This window comes from Tripterygium wilfordii, chromosome 3 (assembly GCF_013401445.1).
Source record: "Tripterygium wilfordii isolate XIE 37 chromosome 3, ASM1340144v1, whole genome shotgun sequence".
NCBI lineage: Eukaryota > Viridiplantae > Streptophyta > Magnoliopsida > Celastrales > Celastraceae > Tripterygium > Tripterygium wilfordii.
In genome coordinates this window covers 11287467-11315175 of record NC_052234.1, presented here as the reverse complement: position 1 = coordinate 11315175, position 27709 = coordinate 11287467, and the positions used below count along the sequence as shown (strand labels likewise).

The 27709-nt window shown below is 37.0% G+C and overlaps 4 protein-coding genes across 12 annotated transcripts; 1 reads left to right on the top strand and 3 right to left on the bottom strand.

Annotated features, from left to right (window-relative positions):
- Positions 1–822: 822 nt before the first annotated feature.
- LOC119995225 lies at positions 823–14972 on the bottom strand. Of its 5 annotated transcripts, none has more exons than XR_005467638.1 (20): positions 14722–14972; positions 13467–13962; positions 12996–13087; positions 12107–12271; positions 11611–12004; positions 10821–10939; positions 10621–10693; positions 10318–10538; positions 10180–10224; positions 9579–9675; positions 8214–8405; positions 7595–7695; positions 7389–7470; positions 5141–5290; positions 4472–4594; positions 3252–3422; positions 2921–2980; positions 2674–2833; positions 1609–2245; positions 825–1527 (listed from the first exon to the last, which is right to left on the bottom strand). XR_005467638.1 is itself a non-coding variant. In XM_038841663.1 (19 exons), exons 1-18 carry the CDS (start codon positions 14760–14762, stop codon positions 2720–2722), a joined length of 2736 nt encoding a protein of 911 aa, XP_038697591.1. In that variant the 5' UTR covers positions 14763–14972; the 3' UTR covers positions 823–2245; positions 2674–2719. The 5 variants fall into 5 exon arrangements, 3 of the variants coding, with proteins under 3 accessions (XP_038697591.1, XP_038697590.1, XP_038697592.1); XR_005467637.1 differs by having other exon boundaries at positions 829–1930; positions 2137–2245; XM_038841663.1 differs by having other exon boundaries at positions 823–2245.
- A 785-nt stretch (positions 14973–15757) lies between these two features.
- LOC119987068 (small RNA-binding protein 11, chloroplastic-like) lies at positions 15758–18189 on the bottom strand. Of its 5 annotated transcripts, none has more exons than XR_005465362.1 (6): positions 18012–18189; positions 16983–17051; positions 16774–16880; positions 16555–16696; positions 16291–16394; positions 15758–16184 (listed from the first exon to the last, which is right to left on the bottom strand). XR_005465362.1 is itself a non-coding variant. In XM_038831807.1 (5 exons), exons 1-4 carry the CDS (start codon positions 18115–18117, stop codon positions 16568–16570), a joined length of 411 nt encoding a protein of 136 aa, XP_038687735.1. In that variant the 5' UTR covers positions 18118–18189; the 3' UTR covers positions 16171–16421; positions 16555–16567. The 5 variants fall into 5 exon arrangements, 2 of the variants coding, with proteins under 2 accessions (XP_038687735.1, XP_038687742.1); XR_005465363.1 differs by having other exon boundaries at positions 15758–16174; XR_005465359.1 differs by having other exon boundaries at positions 15758–15986; positions 16058–16184; positions 16291–16696; positions 18012–18187.
- A 464-nt stretch (positions 18190–18653) lies between these two features.
- On the bottom strand, positions 18654–23987 carry LOC119994972 (mRNA-decapping enzyme-like protein). The gene is made up of 8 exons (XM_038841306.1): positions 23459–23987; positions 23098–23138; positions 22970–23019; positions 21840–21984; positions 21430–21486; positions 20627–20750; positions 19259–19732; positions 18654–18966 (listed from the first exon to the last, which is right to left on the bottom strand). The coding sequence occupies exons 1-8, from the start codon at positions 23615–23617 to the stop codon at positions 18910–18912; spliced, it is 1107 nt and encodes a 368-aa protein (XP_038697234.1). The 5' UTR covers positions 23618–23987; the 3' UTR covers positions 18654–18909.
- A 424-nt stretch (positions 23988–24411) lies between these two features.
- On the top strand, positions 24412–27481 carry LOC119994970 (peptidyl-prolyl cis-trans isomerase CYP18-2). The gene is made up of 6 exons (XM_038841305.1): positions 24412–24554; positions 24735–24830; positions 24915–24976; positions 25825–25958; positions 26559–26643; positions 27169–27481. Exons 1-6 carry the CDS (start codon positions 24483–24485, stop codon positions 27212–27214), a joined length of 495 nt encoding a protein of 164 aa, XP_038697233.1. The 5' UTR covers positions 24412–24482; the 3' UTR covers positions 27215–27481.
- Positions 27482–27709: the final 228 nt, after the last annotated feature.

Below are 27709 nucleotides of genomic sequence, written 5' to 3'. Positions count from 1 at the left end.
TCTGATTTTAGTAATAGTTCACTCACCAAATCAAGTTGATCGGTTAAGTTTATGCATTATTGATGGTACTGTTTATCAAATCCTACATTGCCGCTTTGTCGCTCACAAAGAAAGAATCTCTACATTTGTGTCATTAAATATTATGTCACTATTTCTTGCATTTTTTCACAGTAATTAGGAATTCAACTTAAAGAGAATTGGAAGGAACTGTTCTTCTTGTGCTTTGAGATGTGAAAATGTGAGGATGCTGTTTTCAGAAGTTTTGAAGAATAAGTGTTCTACTGTTTAAGAAGAGCGAAGCCCGGTGAAATTAGAAGTTTTAAATATTTTTACAGAGTGTCAATTGTTTTATATGCCAAATAGTTACACAAATTTTATGCCACATAACTCCTTACTGTGTGATGTTATATTATTCTGAGTGCAAATTGATAAAAAAAAATATTTATTAAAATTTATGATTGAGTGGGAAAAGAAAATGGAAAACACACAGATACACATCTCACAAGTGCAAGCAAAAGTGAGAATGGGAGATAGCCTGATTAGTCAGGTTGTCTGTCTAAGACCTTGAGGTCCAGGGTTCTTTTCTCACCAGAAAGTTTGGGATTTGGGTAGTTTTTCATCCGCTGTAGTGGCCTTCATGCCTCTCGGGCATCACTTGACGTGTGTGCCCTTTGAGTTTTTCAAAAAAAAAAAGTGCAAACAAAAGTGAGTTCAGGAAATGTTCTAAAAAGAAAATTGATTAAAAAATATATATATTTATTAAAATTTAAAACTACCAAATAAGACCCAAAAAAGTCCCCCCCTCTTATTTTCTCATTCAAAGTTTTAACGAAAAACCTCCTCTTCTAATGGATCCTCAGTCCATCACCAAATGGTTCCAACTCCTCTACGTGACCTTAATTATCAAGAGACAAATTCTTTATGCACTAATCTGTTTGCTCATCATCCTAATCTCCTCTCAATTGTTATATTGAATACTGTAGACCCTTTGAGACAATCTCGTGTATGCGATTACTCTTATGGAAGATGGGTTCGAGACAAAAGATACCCACTTCGGTTCTATGGGGAGAACTGTCCGTTTCCTGATTCTGGATTTCGTAGTCGTCAGAATGGAAGGATGGATGCGGAGTATCTCAACTGGAGGTGGCAACCCTACGGCTGTGATCTTCCAAGGTAAGAAGGTTACACAAAACGGACTACATCCATACAACGCATGTCTAGAATTATATCGGTGTCTGACTCCCTCCGGTTTTAATTCATTTTAGACTAAACTCATAGATTTCCCTTGAAGTATTCAAGACTCGAAAAGAATCTAACTATTCAAGGACAACTCGAGTATGCATATCACATGTCAACGAATATAAAATATATCTAACCTTTTGTGTCCCCTTCAAGCAATAATCAGAATCAATGCAAGCAACCTGCTAGAAAGGAGCAGGAATGGGCGTATAGTTTTTGCTGGTGACTCCATTGGAAGAAACCAGTGGGAGTCTTTGGTGTGCATGCTTGCACCAAGGATTTTCCAACCTGTCAACAATCCATGAAGAAAATGAGAATCCCATTACTAAACACAAGGGATGCCTCTCCATGCGATTCGATGAATACAACCTCACAGTGGACCAGGTGAAAATGAAAATGACCATCAGGGTCGACCAGGTGCACTGGTACTCAGAGAAGTGGGTTGGAGCAGATGTACTGATTTTCAACGCTGGCATGGGTGGAATGAAGATAAAACCACCAAGATGTACAAGTCTTTCTTTTTTAACATCTCTGAAAGGCTAAAAGCTAAATTGTCCATCCTCTTCACTCATAATTTTGGGTAAGAGAGATCTAAAACCTGTTTCTTTTTTCAGGGGCTGCTATTTCCTGGAATGGGAGAAACTAAACATGACAATGAACGTGTTTGAACTTTGAAGCATTTCGTAGGTCCCTGCAAACATGGCAGCCATGGGCAATGAAGAGTTTAGATACTAACAAGACTCACTTTCTTTCGAAGCTACTCTCCAGTACATTACAGGCAAGTATTGTAACCGCACTTGATAAAATGGGAACAGACAGGTATACGTGAAAATATGAGAATGCAAACAAATGAACCTGGATAATTAAATGAAGCAGAAACTGATGCGATTAACTTACCTGAAGTTCAAAAGGGTTCCTACATTGCTCATGGAAACTCTAGGAACGAGTTACCCGAGGCATTGGTGTTTCTGTTTCATCTGATGATGCACAAGTCCTTATACCTGACCTACTGATGTTGTCAAACATGTAATATTGCAGGAATGGCACATGGAATCAAGGGGGTCTTTGTGATGCAAATACAGAACCAACAACAAACTACACAAGGCTGGAAGCTGAGCCATGGAACAATCAATATATTTCTGATGTTATTAAATAGATGGAATATCGTAACGGGACATTTCAGTTGTTTAATATTACATATCTGACAGAGTTCAGGATGATGCCCATCCATCACTCCATCGAGAACCACGCACTCCAGTTGATACTCCGCAAAACTGCAGCCATTGGTGGCTACCTGGAGTTCCAGACACATGGAATGAACTCCTCTATGCTTACCTATTGGCAATGAGATTCAGGACACGGTGACATTTGACTGTACCATAAAAAAATAAATAGATAAATTTCAAAAGGAGCCAATGTCTCTTACGGTCTTACCTCATCTTGAGATTTATTTCATTCCTCAAGGATGAAAATAATTTAGCTACGATAATTTGTCTTCATTCTCCACAGAGTCCACCTCACTGGCTTCCATTTCCTTCAATTTCTCAAGCTGCCTCAAGAGATCCAACCTTTCTGATCCATATGTGGACGGTATCTGCAGAAAACCGTTATGAGCCTCTGATAAGGTTTTTTTTTCTCCCTAAGGAACTTTAACTGGGTTCTTAGGATGAAAATTACATACCAAAGCCGGTACATATCTCTGGATAGCAGCCAACATGGCAGCATGACCAACTGCCGTAACCTGCAGTAAATAAGTTATTGATTACATCCATGACAAAGATAATTGAATCAAGAACCATATTTTTGTTCTGTCCATATAAAGTGTTATTCTGCATATATAGCGTCGATCCAGGTTGAAGTTCTAAAAGAAAATTTTACAAGTAAACCAGTTGGAGGACCCTATTCCAACTAAGTTGAGGATCTACACAAGGATAAAAAATGACATTGAGATTCAACATGAGCAGTAGACAGGATGATATAGTGCAACAGGAATTATATTTATCTCCACTTACAGGAAGAAGCATTAGAAAACCTATGGGAACAATTGATGCCAAGTCTGTCAGAGTTCTCCGAAGAGCTTTCTTTTCTTTTTCGGTTAATTCATCTCCTATGAGGACCCTTCTAAGCAACCCTGTAGCAGCAGCAACATCGATAGCCAGAAGCTGAGTTCCTTGCAACACATCCTGTCCATGATTTAACAAGAAGTCAACCCCGTGAAGTTGGTGCAGGGGGCATCAAGGAAAGAAATACAAAGAGAACCTATATAAAGCATCAATTCCAACCTTGCAAAGTAGTGAAAGGGGGAAATGAAAAATATTATATTAATCTATCATTTTCTTATATCAAACTAAGGGACTCTGCCATAGAAAGGAACTGGAGTTAACGATGAACTTAACAAGGGATCGGAAAGGAAAACATAATTATGTGTCACCCCCTTGATGCCCTTTTGGATGAAGACATTTCTTTCTTCATGCAAAGAAAAATGAATAAAAAAGGAAATAAAATCAGAATGACAAGAGTAAACATCATTCTAAACATTTTCAGGGCAGAGGTGAGGAGATGTACATTTGCTGCATGGATATGACTGCACGGATTCACAAATGGCCTGTCAAATCAAGTAGTTCCATAGTCAGACAACTGTCTGAACATTCCTTCGTTCATCTAGATTAACTTACGATGATATTTGGTGCTGCCTCGTCGGTAAAATTCGTTTCCATTTAAAAAAAACATAAAATGGTATGAAGTGAAGTCCTTTTGTTTCCCATAGTAATGATTGGAGGAAGTGAAAATATATGAACAGGAGGGCTCCTTGCCAAGAAAAAAGAAGTTGTGGACTATAAAATATAAAGCAAAACAGAGGTAACTATACATATTTAAATAATGAATGAAGCATCATACAACCATAGATTTGCTCTAAATTCCATTGGAAGCAAAAACATAACAATTTAGATGTATTTGAATCATGAATGAGGCATCTTATAACCATATGTTGACTATATGTGAATTGTTCACTCAGCGGCCATTATCACTGGACCAACTAAATTGCATTATATAGTATTCTGAAAACAATCATAATAAGTAATTGATCAAACTGAACTCTGACATGGGAGACTAAAGGAAAAACACATCAGTTGGCAGTTTGCCCAATCAATTTGATCGCATATTGAGCTTGAAGCAACAGCTATGACATTATGCTTGCTAAATTTTAAAGTCCAAAAGTCATAAATCATACCGTGCTAGCTTCCTTCAGCTTCTCAAATGATTTTTCAATTATATTTTCTTTCTTCTGGAACTGAGCCAAATGAGTATTAGCATCATCGAGATAATTAATACCATCATCTTTACCATAAGTATCCTGCAGAACACATGAAGTAAAGCATATTAGATGATGTACCCAAGGGGCCAGAGCAGAGACCAGTAGTGAGCAGCAACTATGATGAAGTACTTGCATGAAATCTAAAAAGCAAAGGATAATATGAGGTTTATGATTGTATTGTGTCAATGACGAGGCAAACATTAAGAGTAATATAACATGAAAGAACTAAGATTTCACAGCTTTTATTAGGCTGTGATGGTATCCCTGAAACTGGAAATTGCTAAAAAACTCAAGAATTTTCAACTAGGCTGGAACTAAATGAGAGAGACTCAACTTTTGAAGCTAAGAATTTTAGTTTGGAACAAATAAAAATCAGATTGAATGCTGTCGGACATGATGTTAATCGTCGAAGAAACAGTAGATACCAATCTTCAACATCTATTTTACCGTCCCTGATTCTTCCTCCACATCTCCGTTTTTGCACCCTTAAGCTTGTCATGATTTTCTATGGTATGTTATCTCCATTGAAATTTATTACCATTTATTTGATAAGGCAAAGAAGAAATTTTGCGGTATGAGTCATACCTCCTCATTTTCTGATTGACCAGTGCTTCTCTGAACTCGCTTTTCAAGTTCCATTAACTCATTCCTTAGAACTTCAAAACGGCGAATTTCATCGGAATCTGACACAACAGTATCTTGAATTGAGATTGTTTGCTCAATAAATTCATTTCCCTACATAAAAAAGTCAAATTCCGTATATATCAAATCTCTGAATTTATTACACTAGAACAAACCAATCAAGAGACTTTTTACATTTGCAGGAAACCACAAACTACAGAATGGAATCCCCAAGGTTCCAATAAAATACATTGAACGTTCATAAACTAAGTAGTAGAAACTTGCTTTTCTGAGATACACCCTTAGATAGGTATGTTACTACTACAGAGTAAAGAATGTCAGTTGTTAAAGAGAGCTCCATTTGCAGTAACTTCTTAAGCAAATCCAATCATAGACTTCGTATTTAAGATTTTTGCCTCAAGAAGGTTGCAGTAAGGGAAAGATTCAACTATCATAAACCAAAAAAAAAATGCAAGAGATATTTTTTCCTTTTATAACATAGCATACCTAATTTCTCTTACAAAGTCTTGCACTCAAATGCTCTCAATTAACAAAAATTCGTACCCCAACTCCATTGCTGCATTGCATGTATTTCATTAATAATTTTTGACATCCAACAGGAGGTTAAATTTCGCGGACTGCAAAAATTCTCTCATTTATTCATGATAAAACCATCCGTTTGCTCAGTAAGTTACTCATGCAGAAGTAGCACTGAAAATACAAAAGTGCCAATGCAGACACATTAAGTGTAATGGCACTGTTTAACTAGGGAAATGTTCCTGCAATCCCCTTTTTCTTGAATTTTGCAATTGGTATTAATTTTATTAGAGGTAAGGGATTTACAATCTGATCATTTCCCTCATCCAATTCTTGGCTGCATGGCACATACTCTTGACTTGCACCCTAAGCGCATATCTTCAATCCTATTAACCTAAAACCAAGTTGGTTGATGCTTGTTAACCATGAAAGCATTCCAAATTTTAAAGTTGGGCCCAAACCCATTATTTGTTGTAGTCAATGGCTGATGAATACCCACCACACGGGATGGGGGCCCAAGTCTAGCATCACAAGTTTGGGTCTAACTCTCTATTGAAAACCCAGGTTGACAATAGGAGGTTTGTCCTCCATTATAAGCTAGTCTCCAAACCCACCATCTTCCGATGTGGAATTCTCATCAATCCTCCCCCCTTGGGAGCATGCACGTCCTCGTGCATGGCCTTGACTGTACCATTTCAGCACACGGCCCACTTACCGCCCCAAGCCTTGCGAGCTAGGGTCACATAGTCTTGCCAGGTCCAGTGGATCTAGGGCTTTCCCAGTTACTTATAACGGCCTTTTTTTCTTTCTTTCTTTTTTAACGGCCTTTTTTTCTTTCTTTCTTTTTTAACGGCCTTTTTTCTCTTTTCCAACCCGCCCACAATGGACACCGCCCACTGTCTGCTAATCCAACACTACAAAGGAATAGGCTCTGGGGCAAGCCCGCCTACGATAGTGCCAGCCCACGGGCCTGCACGCAGGCCCGTGCACTCTCAATGAAAGCACCAATAATGAATACCCACCACACGGGATGGGGGCCCAAGTATAGCATCACAAGTTTGGGCCTAACTCTCTATTGAAAACCCAAGTTGACAATAGGAGGTTTGTCCTCCCTTATAAACTAGACTCCAAACCCACCATCTTCCGATGTGGAATTCTCATCATTGGCTCATCACATTTCCACACAGAAAATCTCAGTCTACAGGACAAAGTTCAACATTTCAATAAACGCCAACTTAAGATACATCAGAATCCAAAATCGTCAGGATAAAGTTCAACATTTTAATAGGAAAAAAAAACTTCCAATATATTAGACTCCATCATAGCATCAGTGCATCACTACATCAGGCATGGTACAACAAAAGAATTAATCCCAAGATGCCAATTAAGGGAATTTAATTGTTGACTGAATGAACATGGCTCAATCTACCACTCTAGCCTGATTTCCATGATATCAGAAACCAGAGGATACATGTGGAACGTAAAGATAACAGGCAATATAACATAAGGGCACACAAATCAAATCAAAGAGAACACAACTATGAATCTTTGTTGCACTTCAATTTTTAAAATAAACTACATTCAACCATTTTTGTCTAAGTGATCATCATAAAAGCAATAAATGAAAAGAGTAAAGCAATAAACATCATTGAATAACAATAGAGACAAGTCATACAGGTCCACCCGCAACTGATATTCCAGAGTCAGGCTTCCTTGTTGGGGGACGGAAAAAGAAGCTCCATAACCCACGAGATTTACTGACAACTCCAAAGAAAAAAAAGATTACCAGATGAAAGAAAGTTGTTGTTCAGGGAATCAGACAGAGATCAGCATTAAGCATATGCTTAAGAAATAGCTAAGTGTACAGCAGAAATTGCAAACCTGCTACTCCTATCTAGTGTCACTTTCAAATTTCTTTTATCCCCTTTCAAGTATACTCGCTGCTTTTTGAAACAAGATTGAAAATCACTCTCATCGTCTCCCTTGATGATCAGTTCAGGAGGATCAGAATAAGAAGGATAAAAGGTATAATATAATAAATTGGAGAAAGGAAAAGCACCAGATTATGATAATCTACATCCCATCCGGGGATATAAACCGTGAAGACAGAAAAATGAACAAAATGAAGCAAATTCCTCAGGAGTATCAGTTCAACAATAGCATTTTGTTCAGTCTCTTAGTTTGACAAAGCAAAAACTTATGCAGAGGACTTATAAAAGCTTAGCTAGACACAGACATTTGAACTTACTTGCACCTATATGTAAGAAAGGACCAATGCAAGAGAAATTAATGGCTTATCACATCAAAGCTATTTCATAAAATCTGTAATAAACAATTGGAGAAAAAAGGAGAATTCTCCAATTGCCCATCAAAGAGAAGAACGAAAAGTAACTTGCTTTACCAGGACAGACATGCAAAGGATAAATAGGAGACGTCAACAATAAATTAAGATGTACATGGGTTCATGTAGAACAAGGGAAACTGGAAATTGGAAAACTACCTGCTGAAGGAAATCTGCTTTTGCTCTGAAAGATGCCTCTAGAAATTCAGCCTGTTTCTTAAGCTTCCTTATTTTCTCAAGGTCACAACAAGCAGCTTTGAGTTGTTTTTTCCCAGAATTTGAGCTTGATACATGCAACTCTTGAAGCAAATTTTCCAGTCTTATTAGAGCTTCTTCAACACTCTCCAATGCCTGACAAATGTCAGTATCACCACAAAGATTAAAAGAATTATCGAAACTGGAAAAATAAGAAAATTCCACATAAGGTAAAAAAAATTAATAACAGAGTTGACAGGTGGTAGCCAATCAAATCAGAGCAAACATGAATACATTCTATATGTGCAAATGCTACAAACTCCAGATCCAAAAATACCTGAAATTGACACCACAATTAGGCAAAGAGATAGTTATGAACTTGAATGTAGATACATGGGAGTACATAGAATTGCAGTACACAAATTTATATTAAGAAGGCGAGGAATTAATGCAGCAAAGCAACAAAGCAGATCATATAGTGAACTTTCTGAATCTCATCAAATTAAAGAATAATACTCTGCAAATAACTAAACCCATAAATCCATATGCATTAGAAGAAAATATTATCAACACTGCCCAACCAAAAGAGACGGCATGCTGAAAAGAAGATGTAAGACACGATGATGAAACAAAACATTGAAGGCGATTGAAGGTGTGTAAAACATACAATTCCATGATATTCAGTTGATAGATAAGCATTTTTGAACAGAAAACAAGATTTTTGCTTATCAAAAAAAAAAACACACTAGATGTTTATCGAGCATTTACATGGACACCAACCATTAGAGGTGATATTAATCAGCACATGCATCCATGAAGTTCATTTCTACATGTACTTGGACCATTTAGGTCAGTCAGGTATCATTTTCATCTATTTTCATAGAACCAAAAACTGTTGACAGCTTTTTGTTATTTGTTCCTTTAAAAGAAATGTTTTAATTTCTGTTATATTTGATAAAGAAAAATGTTTTTTCCCAAAAAAATTACATTAACAAAGTTTCTGGAAAAAAATGACAATTGATATGCTTAATATCGTGAATGAATCAGGATTTAAAATAACTAATTCAAAACAAGTAGATTTTTTAAGACCGCATGCTTTATTTTGGAAATGGAGCAGATTCCACCAAACACATTTTCTTCTTTTTTTTTGTTAAATATAAAACAGGCTATTAATAATCTATTTCTAAAGCCACGAGCACTTATTAACTTCACAACCACAGGGCAATGTGCAAGGCATCACCATCCAGCCCAGAAACTAGAATAGGGTCAACTAGTATATATGTATATCCCTCTAAGAAATGAACTTCATTCTAAAGGGTAGAGGCCAACCCTGTCAAAAGATTCTGGCTCCTTCTCACTTGGTGGGTAAGTTACAGATCCAGACCTCTCAACAGTATCATTTTCATTGCTTTCAATCATTTCATTCCTGCACCACATTTTTTGAATAAGTCTAATCTGCTGCAGTTATCAATTCACACAAACTGTCATCCGATAATGAATGTGAAACCTTCAAAAAGTGTGTTAGGGCGAAAATTATTTACAAAAAGAATTTGGTACCAGTCATATTTTCATAATACAACACATAATTGGATGAAATAAACATATTTTAAAAAATCTCTGCATCACAAAGATGATAATTTAACTCTTAAAAAAAATTCTAAAGGAAATGTCAGACTACCAGAATGCCAAAAGATAGGCTAATGGTTTAACTCAGCAATCAATTGAATTCCATTTGACGATCAGTTTTTGGGTTCCTCATATTATATTGACATGCATTCAAATTGTACATGGCCTTATACAAATTGACATAATTGTTCTATTTCTTGTACCATCACAGCCTGATCATTTTTCAAGTTCCTCATATTAAATTGATGTGCACCACCAAACATTTTACACACTGATACAAATTAAATTTGCCCCTATTACTTACCTTGATATCCCAAATTCTTCCTTGCACTCCATTAACTTCTTGTGCCTAAAGATTGAAGACAACAAAGATTCCTTGAATTTTGTAATTGAGATACGGCATTCATTTTTCAGCAGTTTATATCAACAAAAGTTTGATTACCCTCTAGAGAGGAACTTAGCCGCTTTGACATTAGAAGGGCTCTCCAGCCATTTACTGTATTTAATAACACTCTGTATCCAGTGAGAGCAGACATCCAATACTTGAGGGATAGCCTCGGGATTGGGAGGACCGTCTAGCTTACTTCTGTGGCCATGAGACTGTTTCGAGGTGCTGGCACCGCCTGGATAAAATGGAAGCCAGTTCAGCTCTTCACAGACTACCTAAAGAATTTTAAAAAAGGGTAATGAGATATCTTAATTGACCAAAAGTATTTGTGAGCTGGTAAGCGCCACACATACTGACCTCTACATACAATTGATAAGAACTAATTGATGAAAGCTGAGGATAGTACAGTATACTGCCCCCGATAAGGAACCTGCGACAAAGAACATAAAATAAAATAGAAAACTATATAAAGGTACGTTTAATGATGAAGGAATATACAACACAAACCATGCACACAACTAGCACATATTAGCACACACAAACAATACAATACCTACCTGACAAAGCCTTCGATAGGATCATTTAAATCATCATAACCATTTGCAACTAGAAAGGACTTCGTACTCCGGCCTAAGGCAATAAAGAATCCGAAAATGGCCAAATCCCTCTCCAATACCTGCAGTCATTTCATGATAATTTTATAAAATGCTTAATGTACTTACATCCCAATTATGCGCAAGTACGTAGGCCATGAAAACAGAACCAATTTTTCATTTGACTTATTTTATACCTCACAATAGTTTTTCCTAGTTTCTATACAATGACAGGTGATTATATTGTTAAAAATATCACTTTTGATGTGCAATTTCTATAATCCTGCTGTAAATAAACAAGGGAGCACAGGTTGAAGTATACATTTCACCATATGCATGGGGGATGTTAGTTTGATCAATGCATGTCAAAATACTACTCAGCATAAGGCCAAATTATCAAAAATTATATTCAACACACTTTGAGTGGGATATCAATACTCGAGCTTCTTCTGTTTACTCTTCTTTCCATCGCGTCAACATTCACTAGTCATAAGTATTTTAATCTAAAATGGGATTGAATACCATTAACCTTTTTCATCTTTTCTGTAATTTTCAACTGCATAGTTTATTACACATTCCTAGGTTGTGCAGGAGATAGACATCACAAACTTGAACCCTAAACACCACAAAAAGATGGCCTTTCCAGCATCTAATTTATATACTTCTCAAATCAATAAGTATCAGTTATAAGAGGGACATGAAAGTAACTACAAATGAATTTTTTTATTCACACATCAGATGCCCATAAGCAAACCTCAATGCTCTCTGACGTTGTTAGCCTTGACCATATTCTCTCTCTATCTATAACTCGTTGCAGCTGGTTTTGTACAAGATCCACCCAGAAATTAACCTCTTCTGAATTACAATCACTTTGCACTCTGCATGCTGCAGCTCGAGAACCAAAGTGATCGAGAAATTTTCTGCGTAGACCAATATCATTGATAGAATGATAAGCTTTGCTTATAGGAATTAAGTCCACCAGCAAGTCCATCAATCTACCAGTTATGTCAGGAATTGTGGAAAAAAATTGCGCGCAAGAAATTTTTGCTGGGCCAAGTTTCGTAATCACAGCAATACAAGTCAATGCAAGCATAAGGAGTGATACGCCAATTGTATTCCCAGAACCCAGTGATGTGCCTCTCCCTCTCCTAGGAGTAAATCAAAAGTAACATAAGTGTTAGATGATTATCACGACCAAGTTTTAATTTATAGGAAGGATAACATCAAGTAACATAGAGGCAGTGACATACAAAGCAGTTGCAGAAGTGATGCGTGAATCTCCTTCAAAATGATTAACAAAAGATGTCACCACCGCCGGAACTTGTTCAGACCAAAACCATTCATATGCTTCAGGTTGCTTGGCTGATAGTTCTTCCCTGATATAGCTCTCTAAGGGAGCAGATAGTCTTAATAAACTGCACCAATGCAACGGTCAAGACATAAACTACATTAACGCAATGGTTAAAATTCATTAAAATACAGAAAGCTGGTTTAGATAAAAATGAATACCATTGAAGCACAAATTAGTGAGAAATATGAAAGCATCGGTCATAAGCATTAGATATGGCAAAACACAGATGAAACCCAGGTAAATCAAAAGAAAGTGAAATTTCAGACCATCAATTTAACACCATTTATGCCTACTTTGTTCACTTAGGTATTAAGCAAATACTGGTTTCCTCCCCTGGGAAGAAACCCAATTAAAAACACACACACGCACGCACAAATTATACAGATAATTGTTCTTCTTCTTTTTGTGACTGAAGTAAGCAAGAGTATTATCATTGTTTTTTTTTTTGAAATGTGAATATGGTTTCTTTTTGGTCTTCAACGGCCAATTTCCAGTATCTGATAATAAACAACTAGAATTCAGGAGATCCATCACCACATATCCGCATAATGTGGTAATTCGATCTTTGAAATTCAAATACCCTGTAATCCCATTTTGGAAGTTGGCCATAAAGACCAAAAGGCAGCAAATGACTATAAACTTAATGATATCATTTAAAGAAAAGAAACAGTCAACAGTCTACAGCATTTCCTTTGAACACACGACTCAAGGGTTAGATTGTACAAGATTCTTGAAGCTTGAAAGCCTGAAAAGAAGCTATGAACAGGAAAAAAAATCTTTTTTAATACCTCCTTCGAACAAAAATGTTGACATCTTTGTCTCTACATTCACCTCGGGACGAAATCTCACTTGCTGCTTGCAATATGGAATAGACAGAAGCCTGAAGTAAAGTTTGCAACAAATCAGATGCTTCAAATAATTTGGAGAGAAGAGAATGAAGAAAATGTCTGACCATCAGGCACATAAGCTCCAACACTTCAAAACACAAAACAATGGTAATGAAAAAAGGGGGGGGGGGGCACAAAATGCATTAGCAAACTACTTTTTTAAAGGAAACGCTAGGAGTGCAGCGATAATAGTAGGTATCTATCAATCGAGTACGTCTGAGCAACACAGCATCATATTGATGTAAGAAGCAAATGATTGGGACATATGCAACAGTGTCAGATTGTTAAAGGACACACCTGAAAAGACAGAATGTTTCTGCAGAGCAGTGTTGTCTACCTACAAAGATTATCACAGACTGATGACAGACAAACCTGATAAGAGAGTGTTTTCACCCATGCAGTTCTGTCTACACCAAGCCAGGCTGTGGAAAACCATGATAATTTTGACAATGAACCCTGTTCTTTGATTGCCAACTCAAAAACCCTGGCTGCGTCATGCAAAGATTGAACTAGTCCATCATTGTAGTCTCCACCTTGCAGTGATTGATTAAGTTTAGTTCTCATTTCCTCTATACCATTACTGGTACTTTTTTGGGGGCTCCCATTAACAGTTAAACCATCATCAGCAGATGCATGTGGACAAAGTTGTCCCATCCTCCTTGATTTACGGAATTTTGAATGGCTTTTCGAATAACCCACCCATCGACACCTGAGACCGTGATCATAATTCACTGAAAGAGTAAGTCTAACAAGGCATCTCTTACCTGAACCGCCCCAATTACTCAACAGGTGATCCAAGTAAGCCACTCTTTTGGGGGATTTGTGAGTTCCACTAAAACTACTCCATGACACATATGGATTTGAAGAGCTGCAAAAACAAAGTGAACAATAAGCTGGAATCACACATGTGGATCCTTTCCAGAGAAAATCGTTTTAGAGGATCACCATCATAGGGTGAAACGTGAGCACAAATCAAATTTCACAATAGAGAACTCCCTATCTTCTAGATGAATCTAATGATCCAGTAACAAATCGCTGGATCATGTATCACAAACATTATTTCCATGTCCAGCCATAACATGTTAAACCTTGTTGTGAAGGCAACTTGAATATCTAATGTAATTAGAGAGGGAAGAAAAGACAATAAATCAACTAATAGCTCCTTCAATCCAGCCTAGTTTCGCACAGCTGCATGAGATCATCGAACAGAGAACAATATAGCATGAACTAATATGCAAGGATCAAACACCACGAACGTAACTAGAAATTCAGCTATAGGCTTTTTCTGCTGTTCGGTTTCTAAGAAAAACCAAAATCAAAATAATGCGATTGATTAACGAAATAGGTTCACAACAACAGTGAACGACTCCATTATTTCATTCCATTGAGCACAGAACAACCAGAAATTGAAGCCTAATATCTTCCTTAGAATATTATTTGCTTCCACTTATCGAAGAAGAGGGTCAGAAAAAGGCGAGAGATCGTATTTAAATAATTCGTAACATTGCCGATGCCTAAAGGAAAGCTAGCAGCCCTAAACAGAATGGCACCAGCAGAAGTAATAATTAACAGACGAAGTTGTAATCGAGAGTAAAGAGAAAACTGAAGAAAAGCCATCGTAGTGCACCTCGAAGGTATGAAGTTGCGATTCTGCAACTGAACTGCCATAAAAAGATGGAACAAATATATAGCGAGAAATAACAATTGAGCACAAGAGTTCTGTTTGGTTCGCAGGAAAATCTGAGAGAAACTGAGGGAAGACGAAAGAGAGGCTGTGCTGTGCTTTGCTTGACTGCAAAGAACGCAACGCTGACGTGGCTGGTTTGAACTTTATCCGTATACGTGGAGGAGCGAATGATCACAGGCAGATGTATGGGCCTGGCTTTCTCTGTATCAGCTCGATTAACAAAGACCGTCCTGGGCTGCCGTTAAGGTTAGGGTTTTGTATCGGTAGTCATTTTCATTGTTTTTTAATATAGGCGCAGCGATTTTGTTCATTAATAAATTAACCTAAAGAAAAAAAAATTAACCTGCCAAGCTGCACCGCACATTGCAGCAAGATAAAACTGGTTTTACATAGGGCTAAAAAAAAACACATAAACTGAACTGACCGCCAAATCAATTGATGAGTCGATTATTATAAAATATATGTTAGTGAGGATAGATTAAAAACACAAAAAAACTGATCAAACTGTCAATAACCGACCGAATGATCAATTAAATTTATTTCAAAAAACCGACCGTTAGACACACAGTTTTACAAATGTTGAACCATTTTTCTTAATCTGTTTATTCAAATAAAAGTTTTTGTTTATCTTTTTTATATTAAAACTTCATCCTTGTTATGCGTAGAAAAATATTAATTATTCAATACCTATGATTGAATGCTTTGATTTCGCTGTACTCTAAAATTAAAAGTCGTTTCAGTAAAATTTCTCGAGTAAACTTACTCAACTTACCTGCAATCTTCATATTAATATCAATGTAATCTTCTTGGGTTTGGTAATTTGCGACAAAAGAATATGCTTGATATGTCACGTTTACAGCAAGACCGAGCACAGTATGTACCATGCATGGATGTTGTGAGTGGAAAATATCACGAGCTTGTTAGTTCCACATTTGTCGTATATATGTCACAGACCAGGCAAAAGTAGACAACAATGTATCACAACCAAGTTTGTTAGACGCAATCTATACATGGTTCACAGGCTGCATAATGTGGTCAAGTTTGCGACATATGGTCAGCAAATAAGAAAGTAAGCTGCCCTTGGAACACAACTCCAGCAACATTGAATCCAGTAATGGGCATTTCCTTGTTCCCCAAAGCACAATGTCCTGCTCCCCCCACTCAAGTCAAGACACACTCAGCTAACAAGGCCAGCCATAATGACCCTACTCAAACTCATGAAAAATCAATTCCTGTAGAAACTGACACATTGCAGGTTTACATCACATAAACATACCTTCATATGAAAAGATAACAAGGCCCATGAGTTTACAAGCCGGCTTGATGCCTCACTCGCTTGTTAATAACAAGCTGGGCTTTTTAACGAATGGTTCACTCGTTACTCGCGACTTGCCTGTCAAATACTAATAAATTCAATCAAGTTAATGTAGGCTCACATGCAAAAGATATCAGACCAACAATTCTTTGTAGAATGCAACTATTAATATTCGCAAGTTCAACATAACTTACTAATATATTTGCACCGATAACAATAGGAAGCATCCATAGCCAGCCTCATTCCCTGCACCTCCCATGCTGAGTCTTCTGATTTAAAATTCAATTCTCTCTTGGTTCTGGTGCAAAAGGTGTCATTCTAAGTTCTAACAGTAGCATCCAGCATTCATAAGGAATAACACACAACTCTTCAACATCAGGCTCAAATCAACAAATAAAATAATCAAGCTTGACCAAGATATAACATGCGATAATCCAAGTCTTCTTCTATATATGCACCTGTATTTCCTAATCAACTGCCAGATGTTGGCTCAGGAGGCCCTCTAGATGTTGGCTCGGGAGGCCCTCTAGCTATTGGCATTCCACCGTAACTTGTTTTGGGCTTCGCAATATCCACAAAAATAACGCGCCCATTCAGAGCCTGCAAGAAATTACCTGTTATTTCTAATTTCTGAGTTAAATAAGCCCAACTCGGAAAAGAATAGACAAGAAATATACCTTTCCGTTCATCTCAGTTATTGCCTTTTGGGCTTCGTCTTCGGATGCAAAAGTAATGAATCCAAATCCTTTAGATTTGTCTGAGACTCTATCCATCACAATTTTAGCTGGAAAGATGAATAGTGTTAAGCTCCAAATTGATAAAATACTACTAGCTTGAGTTTTATGAGGAACCAAGATGTTACATCAGAAACCTAGCAAAAGAATACCTTCGATGACTTGACCACACTGAGAAAATGCTTCTGATAATCCATCCTCCGTGGTGTAAAATGATAACCCTGAATGCAGAGAGTTGAAAGGAAAGAATTTTTAACAATATAAATAAAATGTTCAAGGTAATGTATAACATCTTATTGCTTCACTATGAACAAAAAAAAAATACATAGTACCCATAAGTAGTAGCAAACTGCTTTTGTTAGCAGAAAAAAAACTGCATTGTTAGGCATCATTTCAGGTATAGTACAGTTTTTTAGTAAAATGATACTACAAGATCAACGACTCTCATCAAAGAAAATTTTCAGGAACAATGAACTTCTTTAACAAAATGATACTACAAGACCAACTATTCTCATCAAATAATGCAATGTTAATTGTATTGTTCTGAATAATATAATATATCAGCACAATTGGCACTTGTCACTTCCTTACTATTACAATCCCTCATTGGAATAAAAATACATCACTCTGATCTTAAAATGAAGCATTTAAGACAATACCTAAGACAAAAGGAAAAAGAAAAAAGCAAATTCCCACAAGTAGCTGAACATATTATGTTAGAATATTTCCATTGGGTAATAAGAGTTTGCAAAATAAAATCTATTAAGGGATTTTAATTACAAATCCTCGTGGATCAAGAGAAGGACCAAGAACTATGCAACATTAAATCGATCAGGTCACAGTCCGCAGAAGCTCCCGAGTAATCAAAATACCTTCAAAGCCACAAGTACCTTTCAACAATTTCGCGCTGCATAATGTTAGCAGGATAAACAGAGATGACCATAGATTACCGAAATTGTACATAATTTTACATGTTTCTAGAAAAATCTTATTCAAAGGTTGATCCAGATAACAGCTAGCCCTACCAGGTGAAATCACAACCCGTAGCAGCATAGGATAGTAGAGAATAACTTGAAACGTAATCTATAAGCGTGATTGAAATGAAATAAATAGCTGAGTTGATACTCAGCAAATCGAATTACAATTGATTCGGGAAGGAGTGAGTGAGATAGAGATGGTACCTCCAACGAAGAGCTTAGTAGTTATGCCTCTACAGCATGTGAACAGAACAGGAGGAAGAAGACCTACTCTGATGCTTTGGCCAACCAGTCTCCTAATCGCCGCCATGTAGAGAGAGGAGAGGGGTACGGGATGGAGGAAAGGAGAGAGACGGAGCTTAAAAACTTCGGCAATTCGGGTCTCAGAGCTCGGGCTTTTGCACTTTTGCGACGCATCGGGCCACACTTAACAGGCTCATATACAAACTTCCAAGTAAGCCCATACCCAAAAAACTCCCAAGTAAGCCCACACCTAAAAATTCTCAAGTAGGCCCATATCCAACAACTCCCAAGCAGGTCCTTCCCGATAATTTTCATGTAATATATTCACTATTCAGAGATAGATTCTTATATCTTTACACTACATTTATTAAGTGAAAAACAACCATCAGTAGGGACTAGGGACCCCACTGGATCATCTACACCAGTTCCAAGGATTCATCCCTAATCGAACTTGATCTCAGAGCAAAACGTATGAGTAACTGGAGAAATATTTCATTTTTCTGCTGAAATAGTTACTCTACAGTTTATCAACATTTATTACAAATTGTCCCTATATTCACATCTAACAAGCAAAAATATTTGGGTAGAGATTAATACATTATCTAAACAAAAAAAAACAACAACTAACAGTATGCACCAAAACATTATAGTCGAGAAAGGTGGTAGTACTACAACTTTTACAAGCGTTTCGTTGATGAAAATCAAACTCATCTGTCACGCACAGAAAGCCTACTTTTAAAACCCTTGCAAGGGAGGAGACAATGGGGTAACTAACTTGTCTCGGATGCTGAGTGAAGCCATTCATGTAAGATGTTACACGGCAAAAACTGTGACACGAAAGCCAGGTACCTGTCATTCCTCATGATTTGTGCACCTTGAGCAGCGCTTGGTAGAACATGTCAATAAATTGGTCATCCTAGTAAAAGAACAAATGAATGAGTTGGATAATCATAATCTGAAGTCAAGATTAGGGAGGACAAAACATTAAAGGAAAAAACGTATCCACAACCATGCATTAATATTTGGATCCAATTTCCAAAACATGAAACATCACATACAGCAGAAGGGTTAACTGAGAGATTGCAAGAAAACCATTTACTGGCATGAAGAAACTATTTAAGTGGTTACCACATTAGCCATGGATATTCAGTGGTTAGATGAGAGAAAATCATAAAATACACAAGCGGAATAAGAAAATTGCTGAGTACCTGAAGAAGCATTAGAAGTGCATCATGAACTTTATCTCTGCTAATATGAGGTCCATCAAATGATGTCAAATTGGAATTAGGAGTAAGAGACAGTGGTGGAGTAGGAGGAGGAAAGGGTTGAAGCAATGGAGTGCCATATGGCCGCTGTAAATTTAGTGGAGGATGAACAGCAGCAGCAGCAGTTTGCATAGATGAAGAGATTGGAGGCATCATCGTGGAAGAGGAAAGAGGGGGCGTCAAAAAGGAAGAGGGTTTCACAAGATTAGTAATCCAAATGGTGCTGCTAATTGGATCAGGCATGTTATGGAGGGTTGTAGTAGACGCAGCTGGAATAGGACGAAGAGATGCTTGAGGAGTTGGTGAAGGAGCCGGCATTGCACTGGGCGCATAAGTAGAAAAAGGGACAGGGGAAGAATGATATGGCTGTCTTGAAATTGCTACATTTGAAGCATTATTTCCAATATTCAAAGCAGCCTGCAATAATTGATTTAGAAAGGCATAATACATGAGCATACAATACATGATCACGAGCTACATGCAGATTAGATAAAGAAACACCAGAAGGTCAAGCAAACATGAACCAACTTTGGTGGAAGAAACTGACATACAAGCAAGAAGCTTACCCCAACTATTAACCCTGTACGGTTGCCATGTAACACTTACACATAGGCAATTGTGTTCAGAATATCGTGTGTAAGCTATGTAACACTTACATAGGCAATCATGTTCAGAATATCATGTATAAGAATAACGACAATTTTCAACACAACTGACACACTGCAGCTACAAAGATTACGACATATACATGTGCCAAAAAAACTGAAAGGTAAATTCTGTTCACGCTACTCCAATAATAAACCAGCCATTCTATAATTTAGCACTTTGAGCAATTTTTAATGTTGAAAAGAAAAAAGAACCCTTATTTCTCAGTATTATAATCATTACCCTTCACATCCCAATCATGAATGTGTTTGCTGGCTTCTGAAAGTACATGGAATTGCTCAAGTCATTCCATTTCTTTTCAACGAGTTCTCCAGCACTTCTGATTATTTCATGAGAGGTTGTTAAACTACTTCATTTTTTTTATTTGGAACTACTTCATAAAGCAAACCATCTGGTAACATAATAATATGTCGTGCATGGAAAATCTTGCAAATCAGGAAGGAGTGGGGTTGCCAGTTTCAAGAGAGAAAATCATAGTCATTAGATAGTCGACTGCATAACTTCACAGTTCATAAGCAAATATAGCGTATAGCAACCATTTTACTATTTAAATCACTCAGCGAAAATTCCTAAAGCAGGGGGTTCACGAATTCATGGAAGATTGGAGATCTAATATAAGAAGCACAATTCACTTCAAATACGTACATTAAAGGCGCTCAAAAATGATAGATCTTGAGGGCCATCAATTGCAGTAGAGGCAGTTGATGATGGCTCCGGAGGGGCTTCTATGACTGACATGCTTGGGACTGCTTCAAGCTCATCAAACTCACTACAGAGTAAAAACAATACAATTAAGCAGGACACCAGCGCTGTGGAAAAAAATTATTTGACCCAAGAAAATGAATTCTGAAGGAAAAAAATTGGAATGATTAAATCATCTTGGCAAGACTAAGAAGATAAGTCCCAATGATAATGGTCTTTCACGGAACAGTTGATGAGGAAAAGTAACCCATAAGTTATTTGTACATAAAATCATTACATTAGCCTAATAAAAAGGTTCAGTTTGAAACATTTAAGTTGCCTTTGTTTTCCATTTCCATTTTTCAAAGAATCAAAACATTTCCTCTTAGCCAGAAATGAAGAACAAACTTTTTCAATGCTTACATTATTTTTTACATCGCGGAGGACATTTTGTAAGAATGCGTTTATACAAAAGTATAAGGAACACATTCTCAATTATTGTACACAGGGAAGCATTTCAATAATGAACCACACCCTTAAATTCTCAGATCTAACATAAAAGCATTCCTATTACCTAGGATATTTGCTTTACGAGATGTGATAATTCCTTATGGCATCAATGACTCACAGGTTCACTTATAGTAACACAAAATTATGTTACTGAAAAACGGTTGTGAAGCTCACGACGTAACTAATAAGAATCTATATTTTAAGGCTTGGAACTTAAAATCAATTGTGAGCTAAAAAAATTTACAAGTAATTATTACCTTTTGCGCAAGGAAACTTTTGGATTAGGAGGAGCCTTTGAGTATGCAGTTATTATCCTGTGAAAAGAAAAGCATAAATACATAATGACCAAATCCATCCTATATATATGCATCTCAACCAAATCTGAAAGTAACAGTAGATCCTTTCCAAGCAAAGCATTCAACTCCAGCACTTGTCCTAAATTTATTTTATTAATTTTGGTTAATCAAACTGAAGAACGAATGAATCTCCAACTTCAGATACCCATTTAACAACATGTATGACTTTATAACCCAGATCCAGTTTTAAAATTTTCTAATCTAAATCCATGTGAATTATCCACCGTGCTATGATGCACACAGCTATATGCTCTTATTTGCAGTTCCTATTTGAATACTCCAAGATTTTACAGATTTGAAAAAACAAATACCTACTAAAGAGATCAGCAACTTCCTCACATTCACGGGGATTGTAAAACCAAATGCCATTAACTTCTTGGGCAGCATTTCGGTATAACAAATATGGAAGTTGAACTTCATACTCAAAATCTCCCAACAAGTTCTCCACCAGGTTATCTGTTCATACATCATAAAAAAAAATCCCGAAGAATGGATGTCATATAGAACAACAAGTACATAAAGAACTGATCCCATGCAAGTATGCAACTGACCAGCAGCAGTTTAAATGCATGTTACCATTAGACTTGTAGATTTATTTTCAAGAATTTATTAAGGAAGCTCCATCTCTTACTATAGACAATATATGAAGCTTATCATGCATGGGTCGGTCCAATATCCCCTTCCCTTGGAGAGATTCCAAGTCATTAAATACACATCTGAATGTTGTTTAGTTATTATAATTATATTTATATCAATGTTGTATGGACAAAAATGTGCCCCTCAAGGGCGGACCAAACTTCATGTGGTAATTGCCCAATTGCAAATACATCTTGCTGGCGTAATTGAACCACTCATCAACGACACCAGACAGTCTGGAAGTAGATTATACTACACCAGTCAGAATCTTGCATAATGCATAGTCACATGAATCATTAATTTTTTTTTTCCAACTGCCAGATGATGCATATTGACCGAAAAATATTTTATTTCCAAACCAGTGACATATATAAGGCGATGTACATCGGAAAATATTTCTAGAATGATCAAAGAACCATAAATGGAAATATGACAAGAAACAAACCAATTGGCCCGTGGCTAAATGCATCCTCACTATCAGCCATGCAGGCATTTTTAAAAAATACAGTAAACAATGATATTATAAAGTATCAATGATCACTATTTATTAGTATTAGTTACTTCTTAATTCACTATCTGTCTTTATTTGACCTAAAATCACTACATTTTATGCGAAAAGATTCTCGGTGCAGAAACAAAATTGTCACAAATAGAAATTAACTAGACCTAGCAAAAAACGCTTTGTAATCACCCACACATTGGAAGTAAAGCAACAGCATTATCACATACCATGAACCCCAAGGAATTGTTGCACTGAGCACACCGGATAATATTAATGTACATCAAAAACTTGGAATCTACTAACCTGTGTTCCGCCTATTCATTACAATGAACTGGAAACGTGGTTGAGCATTCCTTCACAACAATACAACCGCATTGGACTTAGATAAGGCAGTCTTCAGACAGAATTGCAAACAACCTAGAGCAAATTACCTTTTAACAACAAATAGAGATCCTTCAACGTCCTTGCGACTCTGAAAGCCGAAAGAAAATTCAAGTAAGATTATGTACGCAGGGCGAGAGCCTATATTTGTGAGTATTAATCAGAAACAATTAGACTTCTATATACACAATATAGGGGATTTCGTCAGGATCACATACGAATTCGCAATTAATCACAAAGTCCATGTATTATGTATACCAAGCCAAACAATAGAGTCGATAGCCGTAAAATTCAAAATAAGTAAACCGAAATCTAAGATCCGAGTTCTCGAATCTACTTTCATTTACTTCCTCATAAACCAAATAAGAAGATGGTAGATGCTCTTAAATAAGAAGATAGTAAATGAATTACCCATTGATTGCTCTCGATGTTGAATTCATAGAAGGTGACATGCGCCGCTGTAATCAAAATCTCTTCGACGAAAGGATCCATTCGCTGCAGCACAGTGAGATTGAGTAGCTTGGTGCTCTGATGATCTAGATTGGGCGTCAACTTCCCGGTCTCAGACATTTTCGATCGGGTACGAAACTCAGATTTCCTTACTAAACTTTCTCGGAAAGTTAAAACCAGCCGGCGAGAGTGGTGGTTTCGGGGCTGGGGCTGGGGCCTGTGGCCTGGGGGTGTAAACAACGCTGCTCAGTTCAGTTTGTATTCCAGTGACTACTTTACAGTTACGCAGCTCTCACAGGCTCACAGGCTCACAGGCTCACCGTTTCAAGGAAATTGTAACAGTCGGTGCTTTAAAATAACAATAATAACTATATATTCACGAGAAAGCAGACTTGCTCGCTCGTAAGCCCAAGCAATCTGTGGGAGCTGGGAGGTGTGTGATGAAGATGGATCAACCATTTCAAGGCCTATTGAGGATTCGTTTTCCCATTTAAATCCTAAACCCTAATTTAACTAACCGTCTTAAATATGAGAAAAAGTACGGGCTTAGGCTATTTATGGGCCTGTCAGCCCAACTCATATAAAAAGTTAGGTGCCGCCTCTAAAAGCCCAAGTAAACGAAACCCTAGATACCGACTATGAAACCCTAGTAAATGGTAACCACACTCAGAATTTTTTCTTATGAGAAGACCCTAGCAATAACACTCGAACGATGTCGTTTTTGTTGAGAAGGGCATGCTTGGGCTGATGATAGGCTTGCTGGCCCAAGCTTTTATATAAAAGCCGAAGTAAACAAAACCCTAGATACCGAATATAAAACATTCAAACCTAGTTTCCTTTTTTTGAGAAGTGCAGGCTTCGACTGACAATATGCCTAGTGGCCCAAGCCCATATACATCATAGTAAATAGCGACCAACAGAGATCGAAAGCGAGTACAGTCGAAAAAAAAAAGCGAGTACAGTCGATCTCTCTGCTGGCTGCAAAATGTGGGGAGCAAGAGAGGAGGGCGCTCCCGAAGTTACCCTAGAGACTTCGATGGGAGCTTTCACTGTTGAGGTATCCTTCATTCTTTTCTCTCCTCTTCGGCTGGTTCTGTTTGGTTGCGGAGAAAACGAAGGAAACCTAAGGGAAATTTTCTTAAGCGTCATCGCATTAAATTAAAGTTACTGTTCTTTGTATATATGCCTCTTTTGATTACGGTACTTATATTTTTATTCCTTCAATCATAAATTGCAGCTATACTACAAGCAGGCGCCTAGAACTTGTAGAAACTTCCTTGAACTGTCTCGCAGAGGTTACTACGACAATGTGAAGTTTCATCGAATTATTAAGGTACACGTTAGGGCACTTCGATTTCTTTGTCATTGAAATCAAGGAATTTATTTTTTATGGACCTCGCGTTTGTGGTGTTTAAAGGATTTTATAGTCCAAGGCGGGGATCCGACCGGGACTGGAAGGGGTGGAGAATCGATATATGGGTAAGCTTTTTATTCATGAACTAATGTGTTCATTCAGGAAAAAATAAAAATCCTTGAGGTAATGTGATTCCTCTCTAGAATAATTTGGTTATATTTTTTTAACTACTTACCATAATCATGAGAATAAAAAATTCTGACCTTAGCAGACTAGCAGTAGTAACAGCACAATTACAAAGCCTGGTTTGATTTTTGGGATGAAATGAATTTAATAGGACGACTATTATGCTGTTATGTAATTTGGTGGAATAGCATTGATGTCCCTGATAGCATCGAGTTGAATGTGCCGCTAAATGTTATTCGGGGATCAGAGTTGTGTTCCATTGTTTAGTTTGTTGTGTTTCTATTATTAGTTGATTTTCTTCTTTTTTTCCAAATTACCGTTGTAGGCTTGTAGTTGACAATTCCTGGGGCCTTAATGAAATTACTTGTTGTTCTCATTATTGTAATGAGTTTCAATCTATACCAGACACTCCGTCCATGGCAGGACACAGCCATGAAAAATACACAACCTTTATCACCCTCTTAATACCAGCTTGGTCAACTCAAGTTTGCTGCCACATATTCTGTACGATTTTCAAAAACTGTAAGGATAGCCCAATCTAAGAACTTGTCTCTGAACTCTGCAACCATATTGATTCACATCACAGAAACAGTCCCACTGGCCCCATCCTAGCATAGGAATTACAATTTAGCTAATAGGCATAAGGTAATTTCAATTAAATTCATTAATTTGCTTCTTGATAATTTAGACTTGCTTGCATAGAATTATCGATGGTTATTTGTGTATCGGATTACGAAAATTTTTCGTTGAAGAATACTTAAATGATCTCTATTACAATGTGTTTCAGTTCAAAATTTGACGATGAGATATCAACGCAATTAAAGCATACTGGGGCTGGTATTTTATCCATGGCAAATGCTGGTCCAAATACAAACGGAAGCCAGTTCTTCATCACCCTTGCACCGACTCCATCTTTGGATGGTAATTTTGGTTCTTCCAGTTGAATTTTAACAGATTTGGTTATATGTTACCATGCAGAAAATTGTTGAAGCATGAGGCTAATTCTTTATTCAGTAGCACTATCCATTGTTCTAATAAGTTGAAAATTTTCAACATAGTCATTGTGTCATTTGTACATAGTTCCTTAGGGCCTGGCATCTCTGCGCTGTCCATTCTTAGTTCTGCATGTGTGTTACTCTCTGTGCTGGAAAATAAAGCACTTGAAGTATTGACTGCTGATGTTTCGGTCCTTAAATGTACCAACTCAAGGTGGTGGTCAAATTTTTGGTGGTTATACGTTAAATGTAATGTAATTTGTGGTTGAATCGAAATCCACACTTATTCAGTGGACCGTGACCTGGTTGTTCTGAAGCTGTGATTTGCCGATAACCTTACAAGATAAAATTTCATCCTCCTAAGTGCTATATAGTGGCATTTGTATAATCATTCAAGCACTGCACTTTTTAGGTTGTTTGCAAGAAAAATTTGTATAAGTTGTATGCAGTAATTTTATTATTAAAGTTTATATCACAAAGCCCTTTATGCTGATATTGATTCAATCAACTTTTGTCTTTAATCCAGGAAAGCACACCATATTTGGAAGAGTATGTAAGGGAATGGAAATTGTCAAAAGACTTGGGAGTGTGCAAACAGATAACAATGATAGGTAAGTTTCTCCTGCAGTGGATTTTTTTTTTTCTTTGATTGATGTATTCTGCAGTTTAGCTATTCTTCAAAGGCCTTTGATTAAGACAAAAAATATAACCTTTTCCTGTTTGATATTTTAGAAAGTTTGCCTTCTCCAACTTCCATTAGTGAATATTATGTTCTTTATAACAATGCAACCGTGTAGTGACAATCTAAATGTACAAATTTTATAAGCGGAACTTAAAATTTTTACAACAATGCATTGCTTGAATCAATCCTTGAGGATGCCAAACTTGCTCTTTTCCTTTAATTATGGAAGCTTTGAGGTAACTTGGAAATTTAAGCGTTAAAATATTCATCTTTTTCTTGAAAAGTATATCTTGGTATTTAAGTTGGGATTATTTTCATTCTAATTTAATGATTTGTATATGATTTTGTTTCATTATAAATCAAGTTCAAGTTCAATTTATCACAATTTGAGGGCTGGTTGTGACTTGTGAGTTTCTATATCAAAGTGGGTCTTACTTGGTTACACTTGGCACAGGCCCATCCACGATGTGAAGATATTACGGACATCTGTTACAGACTGATCCCATGAAAGATCTTTCTTACAAGCCAAATTGTTACTGCCAATACAAACAAGCTTCTATGTCATGGATTTTTCTTGCTTGGTCGTCAAAAATGTAATTGTTTTAACTGGATTACTTTTGAGAACTGAAAAACATTTGGAAGAGGGATTTTTCTGGTGCTCTGTATTGTAAGTTTGGTTGGATTAGCGTCGGATTATTTTCCATTTATATTAACTAAGGTAAATGTCCTTGTACTCTTGTTCTATGCATGAGGAATTGCTGTTTTAAGTTCTTTGCGTGCTGGCATCCATTTTGTGTGGATCCTGCTTGCCACATGAATTTGCATGGAAGGACAGTTAGGCTTAGAAGTGCAATAACCTTCTCTGAAGAGGTTGGTTTGGCTGGAATGGTAGCTGAACAGAAGTAAAGATGTGAATAATTTTGAAGCATCTCTCTTGGACAGAAAGCTCAAGGGTATGCATTCAAAATTGACTTGCCTGCTCCAAGAAAATCTAA